Source organism: Pinus tabuliformis, chromosome 1_1, assembly GCF_031772625.1.
Source record: "Pinus tabuliformis cultivar Carrire ecotype Pingquan chromosome 1_1, CPIR1, whole genome shotgun sequence".
NCBI lineage: Eukaryota > Viridiplantae > Streptophyta > Pinopsida > Pinales > Pinaceae > Pinus > Pinus tabuliformis.
Genome location: NC_142297.1, coordinates 806,486,738 through 806,498,198, shown reverse-complemented (window position 1 = coordinate 806,498,198; position 11,461 = coordinate 806,486,738). Strand labels below are relative to the sequence as shown.

The 11,461-nt window shown below is 38.5% G+C and overlaps 1 protein-coding gene across 1 annotated transcript; it reads right to left on the bottom strand.

The window, feature by feature from the left end:
* Positions 1 to 10,191: 10,191 nt before the first annotated feature.
* On the bottom strand, positions 10,192 to 10,971 carry LOC149216471 (uncharacterized). Its single transcript, XM_089389971.1, has one exon. It carries the CDS (start codon positions 10,969 to 10,971, stop codon positions 10,192 to 10,194), a length of 780 nt encoding a protein of 259 aa, XP_089246097.1.
* Positions 10,972 to 11,461: the final 490 nt, after the last annotated feature.

Genomic DNA, 11,461 nt, shown 5'->3' with positions numbered 1-11,461 from the left:
AAAAGAAGCACTGATCAGCTAACAGTTATAAAAGAAAACATAAAGGAAATATGGACAACAATGAACATCAGAACAGTGTAATATATATACAAACAATGATTTAAAAACAGTAAATGAAAGCAAGTAAGAAACTATACAAAGCTTTGGTGTACAGGGGCCCTCTGCAACCTCGGCCAGTCAATCACTTAGTCACAAATCAGATTCAGGAAAGTTGTCTTCTCATGTATTTAAAGTGCAGTAATAAAACAAAGTGAAACACAGTACAGTGGGCTGATGACAACAATCAAAATTACATTTCAAAAACTAACTATTCAGCGTATATCAACGCGTTATTTATAAGTAAAGGTGCTGCAACTAATTCCTAGATTTTATGCTGCCAAGAGACACGTAAATCTCCTTGACCCAAGATCTAGCGTGATGGTCATCATGCCAATTGAATTCATGGAGTGGTCACTGCTCGATTCAGTTCACGGGCTGCTCTACAGGTGTGCCAGTACCTCTGGAAACTAAGGATCGTGCCACGCAAACCTTCACGTGGGCAAAACAGAGTCGTGCCACCGCAAAACTCCTCATTTGGCCCTTCCTTTGACCATCGTTGACCACGACCGTTTATGAGTGATTTGGCTGATCTGAGGGGACACACTCCATGTACACGTCTCTTGCAGCTTACCCATGTGGCCGGTTTCTCCATTGGACACCTGTAGCATAGCCTTTAATAAAATGGCTGTGCAAACTTGGGCTGGCTGTGGAAAGTGACAAGTTTCCGCAGCTGCTTGAACAAAAATCTAAATCAAACAACAGTCGTAAACATAGTTAGGAAACCATTTCATAAGCTCTTTTTAGACTAATATGCAACGATTTGACAGCTTGGTGGATGAAGTAAATGGAAAAAGAAGGCTGAAAGGGTATATAGGGAAGTGCAGGTTTGGGACTCAACATACCCCCACTGTGAAGTTGTTGCATGTCCTCATGCAACCAAAATTTAGTCACTCCTCTCTAATCTATATGTTCTGATGCTTCTGCTAGGACATCTAGCCCTCTTTTATTCTTCTTTGGTACTACCACCATTCTTGGTTTCCTTATTAGACATCTGAACTTGAGATTGATCAATGCTCTGCTCAACTTTTTGCACTTTTTCTTCAGTTTCTTGTTTTTCTTTTGCCATAGTCCTAAATGGAGCATAGTGTTATCATGAATAATTTTATCTACTTTTCTCTGCTCTTTGAGTGCTTCATTTTCCTGCTTGATATTCCTGTTTAGGACCTCTAATTCAAATACCTCCTGTTTTAAGGACTGAACTTGTGCATCTAGTGGCAGAGTGGTACTTGGTCCTGCAGCTAATTTTTCTAATGATTCCAAGTAGTCATATACTTCCTGTTGATTGGGGTCTACTTCAGGTGTCTTTCTTGGACTGAGTTCAAAATCTGGTGGAGGAGGAGGACTGCTCTCTAGCTTTGGCCGAGAAGGGCTTTCATCATGTGGAGGATTGGTTTCAATGCTTGGCTGAGGACGAGGTGGACTACGACCAGCTGGAGTTTTCTCAGGTGTCTCTCCACCCAAGTCAATGAAGTGGGGCCATTTTATTTGTGTTTTACTCCCTTTTCCTCTTAACCTTGTGCTTCTCCTTAAGTATTTTGGACTAGTACTCTTTTCTTGTATACTCTGTTTTCCTTTTGCCTTTTTCTTTGCTATAGCAGTAGCCTGAAGATGTACTAATCTTTCTGACAGTGGTTGATAATCCTCCTCTATGGATGGCTCAGGTGATTGGTAGACTTCTTGGATGGTCCTTTTTCCTTTTTCTTTCTTCTGTTTCTTGTCTTTAGTTCTGTCTTCTTCTTCTTTTTGACCAATTTCTTGAGTTTCTATAGTAGGGGAGTCTTGGACTGTGATGCTCTTTTCTCTTCTCCTACTTTTTCTTGGTGTCTTTGGTGTGCTACTTTCAGAGGGCTCAGATGGCTCTTGGAAGTAGTTTCTTATCGAGAATTCTTCCCATGTATCTTTGTTTTTCTTTAGTTGGTCTTCAATAAGAATTTTTATAAGTCCATGATGGTATAGATGAGGGTCTATATTGCCTAAGTGTTTTTGGACTCTTCAAACTCAAGAGTAAGAAATAAGGCAAATTAAGATTCTGGTTCTCTAAGAAATTCATCAACAATCTAGCATGGTACATGTACATCGAACCAAAGCGTCATTCACAAGTGACAAATTTTTGGATAACTAACAGCAGACTAGCCCATTCTTCCTTCAATGCATGAACAAGAATTCCTTTAGTAAACACAGTGGTGTCCATACCTGGGTTTCTTAGCATAATTCTCCATGCCTGTTCATCCACGCTTTTATTTTTGAACCATCTCTCACCTTCCTGAGGTAAGCCTGTGGTAGCTGCTACTGTTGTTTCGGTCATCGTGAGCTTCAAATCTCCAATATCCACTTTTTGACCATCGAATGACCGTGCAAAAGCCTTGGTTACTTCTTTGTTATAGCCTTTAAACCTTTGAATGAACCGTAACCATTTGGCTTTCTTCAGTAAATCCTTGGCTTGAGGGTAACCTTCTAGATATTTCGGTCCTTCTGGCTCTGCCCTTAGTAGTTTTCCCATTCCTTTCTCTGTTTTAAATTTCAACTGAGGATGCAATTGCGTATGAGGATTTTAGCAGAGGGAAGTAGCTCGGTTGCAGGGTTTATGGTAAAAGGCAATGGCTGCAATCGATAGCAGGTAACGGGAATGCTTCAGATTATAGGCGGAACAGAGGATAAGCAGTAGTGAATGAGTTCCCAAATTAAAATGCGTGTGTATGAAAAGGAAGGTCTTAAATGAAATGGTAAGTGAACGGTAGTGGAGGCGAGATCTTTTTTTGAATTAACGACTGCGTACAGGAGATCACATGTTTTGATAGATGGCTGCGGAAAATACGGTGGAGAAGAGCCGTAAAGGGATTGGTCACATCTTATGAGCGTAGGTGGCAAATGAAAGTGCAGTCAACTTGAGTTTAGACTCAAAAACCCATCATGATACCGTTAAGAAATGAATGCATGGTGTATGGAGTAATATCGTGGGATAGGAGTGGGTAATGGAGCTATCATATCGAATCATTGCACATAGTAGAACTTTTCATGGTTTGATAACTATGCATAATCATGACTTTAATTGCTATTTGATAAAAAAAATTGCTCATACCTTTGGAAACTTTGTCATTTCTTGCCCATAGCTTTTAACCAATTGTTCTTTCTTGATGTCTTGGAGATGCTCCATGTCTTCATGGAATTTGCTCACTTACACCTGCATTTTCATGATTTTTGTACTAACATTTTGACTGTGAATTTGAAAAACAGAGTGGTGGTAGCTGCGGAAATCGTTTCTGGCTGCGGAAACTGCTTCCAGCTGCGGAAACTGGGACAACACCCACTTAGCTGAACAAATATGGTTAGAAAAGAACTAACTGAGTGAAAATAGTCCTGAAAGGAACTTTTATTGATGAAATGAAAATGAAATGAGTGGAATGGAATGAAAATGAAGCGGAGTGAAGTGAAGAGAAAATGTGAATGAGATGGAGATGGAGTGGAATGGCAAATGAGGTGGAGTGAAGATGGAAAGAGAAGGAGAGGAGATTTTTTTTTTGGAAAATATAGAGTGTCAAGTGTCCTTGATTTTCACTCTATATTTTCTGTATAAGACTGCCAATCTATGATTGGTTTTCAGGCTTATACAATTTTTTTTATTTTTATTTTTATTTTTTTTAACTGAAAGAATCAAAGGCTAGGCTGGTGGGGAAGAAGGATTCTTCTCCACCAGCCTTATTGCAGAATTCTCTTGGAACATCTTGACAAATTCTTCTTTTGAGAGTGGCTTATGATAAATTTTCAATCGGTGGCCATTCACAATAAGAGAAATCTGAAATTCATCAATGGTCTTGATTCTTACCGCTCCATTGTTAAAGACTTTGTCAATTTCATATGGCCCAAGCCAATGGGTCTGAAATTTACCTTTAAAGTCTTTGAACTTGGAATCAAACAGTAATGCCCAATCTCCCTCTTGAAACTTTCTCTCTTTGATGTATCTGTCATGCCACTTAGCTCTTTGATGTTGAACTAGATCAGTCCTTAAAATTGCTTCTTGTCTGATCTCATCTAGCTCGTTCAGCTGCTCCATTCTGTGCTTTTGGGCTTTTGATAGATTCATCCCCAACTGGATTGCCATCTTGAAAGTCTTGACTTGAAACTCAATGGGGAGCAGGACTTCCTTCCCATAAACAAGTTCATAGGGAGAATGTCCTGTTGTATTCCTCCATGTAGTTCTGTATGCCCATAAGGCTTCAGGAAGCCTTTCTGCCCAATCTTTTCTGTGTAGATGAATAGTTTTGGTGATGATGCTCTCAAGAACTTTGTTTGTAGACTCCACTTGACCATTTGCTTGCGGATGGTAAGGAGTAGATTTTCTGTGCTTGATTTTGTATGCTTCCATCAGCTTCTCCATCAAGTTAGATGTAAATTGACTTCCCTGATCTGTCACAATTTCTCTTGGGACACCAAAACGAGTAAAAATATCCTCAAAAAGAAATTGAACAACTGAATTTTCAGTGGCAGAAGGCAATGCTTTGGCTTCTACCCATTTAGTGACATAATCAGTGCATACCAATATATAATTTTTCTGTTTAGATGGTGGATTAATAGGTCCAATGAAATCTAAATCCCATTTTTCAAAGGGTTCGATGAGTACCTGTGGTTGTAATGGCATTTCATTTGAAAGAGTCAATCTCCCAACTCTTTGGCAGCTGTCACACCTTCTGACATATTGTTTTGCATCTTTGAAAAGGGAAGGCCAATAATATCCTAAAGAAAGGATTTTATAGGCCGTCCTTTTGTCAGCAAAGTGTCCACCGCATGGTTCATCATGACATGCCTTGAGATGTCAGGCATTTCATCTTCCCGAACACATCTTCTGATCACACAATCTAGCCCTGTTTTAAACAATTCATTAGAAATCCATGAATAACTTGAACTCTCCAGAATAATTCTTCTTTTCTCACCAGGAAATAAATGTGGAGGTAGCTTTCCTGTAACCAAATAGTTAGCAATATCTGCATACCAAGGAGTCTTAGTAGTTATTGCAAATAAATACTCATCTGGAAACTTATCCTCTACAGGAGAATCTTCATTAGTATTTTGGTATCTAGACAAGAAATCAGCTACTGTATTTTGTTTCCCTAGTCTATCCAACACAGTAATATTGAATTCTTGTAAAAGTAAGAGCCATCTTGTAACTCTGCCATTAGTAACAGGTTTATTCATGAGATATCTAATTGCAGATTGATCAGTATGGACAAAAGTTTCATAGCCTGTTATATAGTGTCTAAACTTATTGATTGCATGAACAACAGCTAAGAATTCTTTTTCAGTCACAGTATAGTTTAACTCGGTGGGAGTCAAATTTTTACTGGTATAGTAAATGGCATAAGGAACTAAATCCTTTTTTCCCAACACAGCTCTTAGCGCTGTATCTGAAGCATCTGTGGAAATATGGAAAGGAAGTTTCCAATTTGGCCCTCTCAAAATGGGTGCTTCAGATATTCTTGTTTTCAAAGTTTCAAATGCAGATTGACAATCAGGATCCCATTTGAATTCACAGTCTTTTGTAAGTAATTTGAAGAGTGGAGATGATATTTTGGTGAAGTTTTCAATAAATCTTCTATAGTATCCAGTAAATCCAAGAAAACTTCTAACATCTTTTTGACAATTTGGAAAAGGAAACTTGGAGATGACTTCAACTTTTGATCTATCAACTTTAATCCCATCCCCTGAAATATGATGTCCTAAAACAATCCCTTCAGTAAACATCATAAATCATTTTTCATGACTCAATGATAGGTTTGTTTCTTTACATCTTATAAGGACTTTTTCCAAATTCTCTAATGCCTCTTCAAACAAATTACCATAAACTGTAAAATCATCCATATAAACCTCTACACAATCATGGATTAGATCAGAAAAGATTCCTAGTACTGCCCTTTGAAATGTTGCGGGTGCATTACATAATCCAAAAGGAAGTACTCGGTAAGCAAAAGTTCCCCATGGACAGGTAAATGTGGTCTTGTCCTGATCTTCAGGTGCTACCTGAATCTGATTATAGCCATTAAAACCATCCAAAAATGAAAAATACTTTTTGCCTGCTAAAGTATCTAATACCTAATCAATAAAGGGTAAAGGAAAGTGAACCTTCAAAGTTGCTTTGTTCAATTCCCTGTAATCAATGCATACCCTCCATTTACCATTTTTTTTAGGTACTATAACCAAAGGAGAAACCCATCGGCTATCTGAAATTGGATAAATGAAGTTTACATTAAGTAGTTTTTGGAGCTCTTCTTTCACTATCTCCCTAAGGTTTGGATTCATCCTTCTCTGAGGTTTTCTGATTGGTCTACTGTTTTCCTCAATGTAGATGTGATGAATGCAAGTCTTAGGGTCAATACCTTTCATATCAGTATATTCCCATGCAAATGCAGTAGAATGTTTTTGCAAGATTTTGATTAGTTCTTCATGTTGTGATCTTTCCAAATTTTTGTTGATATTCAATGTTTTGGCTGGAAAGATCTCAATGGCGGAACTACCAAACTCTTCCATAGAGAAAAGAGACATTTGTCTAGATGATAGATACTCAATGTCAGAATCTAACTGAAATTGTGTGTGGTCATATTCTGAGGATGTTTCAAAGTTTTCTAATGTGTTCAGAATTTGACTATCTTCACTAACTTCAGAAAGGGTAAAGACAGGTTGTATAGTATCCTCATCATCAACCCACTCATTATCTCCTATTTCTGTAATTGCTTTTGTTGGAGGATACAGATTGAATTTCTTTGTCGAATTACCATCAGAAATATACATATCCCCAGACCTACAACTGATGAAAGCATCAGCTGTGGCTAGCCAAGGTCTTCCTAAGATGAGAGGGTGTCCTCCTAAATTACTCTTGAGAGTTAAAATCATGAAATCTACTGGATATTCCCAAGAGTTTAAGGAGACCGAAATGTCTTCTAATACACCATCTGGTTTGATAATTGATCGATCTGCAAGTTGCAGTAAAGTAGGTGTAAAAAGAAGATTAGGAAGTTTCAACTGTTGCATAGTCTATCTACTCATAATGTTGATAGCAGCCCCTAAATCAATCAAAATATTTGGAATTTCTACCCCATTGATATGTGTTTTGACAATTGGACTACCGGGATCTACATACTTCTGCATAGTAATTTTTCCCATCATGATATCTGCAATTTTTCCTACCAGGTGGATTCTTCTTGTAACTCTAGGTTTCCTTCCTGGTCTTTTAAGACTCAACTCCTTTATTGTTTTTTCTAGAATAGGAATCTCTCTAATGGCTTGTAACAAGGGAATCTTGATACAGACATTCTTCAATTCATCTAGAAAATCATAGTCAGGCAACAAGATTTTTTTTTCCACCCCATTGTCAATTTGTAATCTTTCAGGAAAAGGAGGTGTGGATGAAGATGCAGGTTGCTCAACTATAGGAGTTGTGGGGGTTAGCTCTTTTTCTTTTTCTTTCTGAGTGCTTGGGTTTTGAAGAGATGCTTCAGAACCTTTATTGGCTTCAAGAGAATCTTCCTCAGAAATGCTTTGCTTTTGGGCATCTATAGAAGGTTTATCTAAAACTCTACCAGATCTGAGTTGTACATCATTGAGAGGAACAATCATATAGGTAGGAAATTGTTGACCTTCTACCATGTAAGCATTTTGAGGGTTTTTATTATTGGGGTTTGGCAATGGCTGGGAAGGAAGTTGATTTGACTTCTGTTGGAATGGAAGCAAGAGTTGAGAATTTGGGTTCTGTTGAGAAGGTTGTTGTTGTTGTTGTTGAAATGGCAATGATAGTTGTGGATTTTGATTTGGAAGTTGTGGAGCTTGTTGGTTTTGAAAAGATGGAGGATATTGATAAAATTGAGCAAATCTCCCATAAGGATTTTGCATGCCTTGTACCCATGATTGAAAAGGATTTTGAGGTTGGGACCAAGGTTGTTGCCAAGGATTCCAATTTGGTGGGGTTTGAAAGTTCATAGAGTTGTTAAACCCTTGGTTTTGTTGCCCCTGCCAAGGTCTCCTTGCAACAAAACAGAGAGACTCAATTGTATTTGGATCTTCTTGGAAGACAGCTTTGAGCCCAGGAATTGAAGGACAATCCTTGGTCTCATGATTCTCTGAACAAATCGCACATGTTTCTACAACTTTTGCATCCAAGGGAAATTCCCTGAGAGCATGTTTCTTTCTACATTTTGGGCAAAAGATGGCCAAAGCTTCAGTTTCTGCTTTCTGCTTATTGTGGATCTTAAGAGTGTCTAGTTGCTCACTAAGACTCCCTAAGATATCAGTTTTGAATTCATCAAGCATATTGCCAATCTCAGCCCTACTTACTGATCCAGTTGCAGATTTGTTTGCTCTGATGAGAGAAGGATCTCTAGGCCCTTTTCCAGTTTTATATTTTCCTCTTGAGAGATGGACACATAGATCTGCTATATCATGAAGTGGAAGTTGATATATGTCTCCTTTTCGCATAATGTTCAAAATATCTATCCATTCATCTCTAATGGCTTTTAATAGAAGGGCTTTCAGGGTTTCCTCATCTAAGTTACTCATTTTTTCTCTTTTCAGGTTGTATTGGAATCTTTCAAGTAAATCCTCCAAGTTTTCATCTTCTCTTTGCACCATTTTAAATACTTCATCCTTGTGGTTGGTGGGCATACAATAGTCCAGGTATCTATCCAAAAATGTTTGTTTCATATCATTCCAAGTCCTAATGGATTGAGTGAGTAATCCCATGAACCATTTCAAAGCAGCTCCTTTCAATGTTGAAGGAAACAGTTTGAGTTTTTGAGACTCTTCCAGATAATCATAAGTTCAACACACGACCTCAAACTCAAATAGAAATGTTTCAGGATCCTCATTTCTTAACCCATGAAAGTTTGGGAGGACAGATGGTGAAATATTTTTCATTGTTGCTCGAGAATCCTCATCAACTATAGGAAATCCGAATGAGTTGTCTCCATCCCTATTTCCCCCATTGTTACCTCTACCTCCTCCATAGTTTCCTCCTCCCCCTCCTCTACCTTTACCTCTACCAAATCCGTTAACTACCTCCTCTGTCATGATAGCTTCCTCAGAGATTTCAGAGTCCTCTGGTTCCTCTACTAATGGCGAACGAGGAGGAATTTCTCCCTCTTCTTCCTCAGGTGATTCTACTTCTTCAATTACAATGTGTCTCCCTGTAGAAGGAAAGAAAGGATCTTTTCCTAATTCAGATTCAATGGATGGTGTGGAAGAGTCTCCTAACTCAACTACTGCCTCTTGAATTCCAGGAATCCTAGGGCTAGGAGTGTGGGTTGGAGATGATGGAGGTGTCTCTTGTCTATTCCTTGAAGTAGATGGAGTTGTGAAAATCTAACTCTTGGCTCTAGCTAAAAACCTTCCCCTAGAATCTCTTGCTCTATGCATGTCATTTTTATTTTTCTTCAAGTCAGGCTAATAATTCTCTTTCTAATCTTCCAGGTCACTCTAGCTGCAAGAAGAGAGCATACTCAAGAGACTATTAAACCAATAACTTTCTCTTTTCTGATCCTCCAGGTCATGCTAAGTGCAAGAGGAGAGCATACTTTGAGAGGCTATCAATTTTCCTTTCTTGAAAATTTTTATATTTTTTATTTTTTTTTAAAGAAATTGGCTACCTAGTTTCACTTCCCCGGCAACGGCGCCAAAATGTTTGGTCAATTTAGTGTGTTCTAAATTGCTAATTAAAATGTCAATTCGGGATTCGTAAACTGACGAAGTGAGGTGTACTATATGTACAAGATAACCATTTTCTTAGTCTTTATGAGTGATTTGGCTGATCTGAGGGGACACATTCCATGTACACGTCACTTGCAGCTTACCCATGTGGCCGGTTTCTCCATTGGACACTTGTAGCATAGCCTTTAACAAAATGGCTGCGGAAAATTGGGCTGGCTGCGGAAAGTGACAAGTTTCCGCAGCTGCTTGAACAAAAATCTAAATCAAACAACAGTCATAAACATAGTTAGGAAACCATTTCATAAGCTCTTTTTAGACTAATATGCAACGATTTGACAGCTTGGTGGATGAAGTAAATGGAAAAAGAAGGCTGAAAGGGTATATAGGGAAGTGCAGGTTTGGGACTCAACAGAGAGCCCAGATGGCTCCTCTTATTTCTTCTTCTTCCAGTTCCCTACTCAAGTTGTCATTGATTTCTTTGCTGATCCCACTTGGAAGGTATTGCAACAGATCTGAATAGTCTTCCTCTTCCTTAGTTTCTGTTAACAGTTCTTTATAATGATCTGAAGCTGCCTTCTTGATAGCACCTTGGTTGGTTTGTAGATTGCCTTCTCTATCAATGATAGATGTTATGTTGTTCCTAATTTTCCGGGTTGTAGTTTGCTTATGGAAAAAGGCCGAATTTTTGTCTCCTCCTTTCAACCATAATTGCCTAGACTTAATTCTCCATTTCTGCTCTTCTTCTCTATTGATACAATATAGCTGGCAATAGAGTTTATCTTCACGATCTTTATCTTCCTGCTGAAATCCACACCCCTCAATTGTGCTATGGAGATCCTCCAGTTTGGCTTTGATCTCTCTTTTCTCTATTTCCGGCTCGGTGTAGCAATTTTTTGCCCATTCTTTAAGAGCATATTTGACTCTTTTGATTTTTCTTTCCCAGATATATCCTGGCGATCCTTCTATATGCTGCTGCCAACTACTTTGAATAATACTTTTGACTGTTGAGTTGTCGTTCCACAGAGGACTGTACTTAAAGGGAATAGGTCCCAATGAGCAGTGGGTTTCAAGAATCAGAGATGTGGGGTAGTGATCTGAAGCTGTGAAGGGGTGGATGAATGCGTAAGCTGCAGAGAAAGTGGAGAGAAGTGAAACATTCACCAGGATTCTGTCCAACCTTTCCATAATATTGTTTTTCCCTAGCCTGCGATTATTCCAAGTGAATCTGCGGTTTTTTGGGACTACATCAATAAGGTCGTGGTCCTGCATGATAGTCTCCACCTGGTTTCTGTAGGGGTCTGAAGAGAAGCAGCCTCCTCGCTTCTCATTGGAGTGCAAAATGAGATTTAGATCTCCCCCCAGAATAATGTTATTATTTTCTTCTTCATCTATATTTTCTTTGAGAGTGCCCCAACATTGCTCCTTGTCTCTATAATGATTTGGGGTGTATACATTATAAATGACTATCCTTTGATTATTTGAAGTGTTCTCTAGAGCAATCTTTATCCAATGTTGATTGATTGTTTCTGCTGTGAGACTCCATGTGTTTTGATCCCAAAACGTTGCAATTCCCCCAGAAGCTCCTCTTGATTCACAAACGCTACCTTTGTACTGTTTATGGTATGTTATTATTTTTTCCATTTCTTGTTGCCCTTGCTTTGTTTCTTGAACTAAT

What these genes read in the sequence shown, in the direction of transcription:
- LOC149216471 (XM_089389971.1), bottom strand. Translation starts at nt 10,971, where the DNA reads ATGGAAAGGTTGGACAGAATCCTGGTGAATGTTTCACTTCTCTCCACT.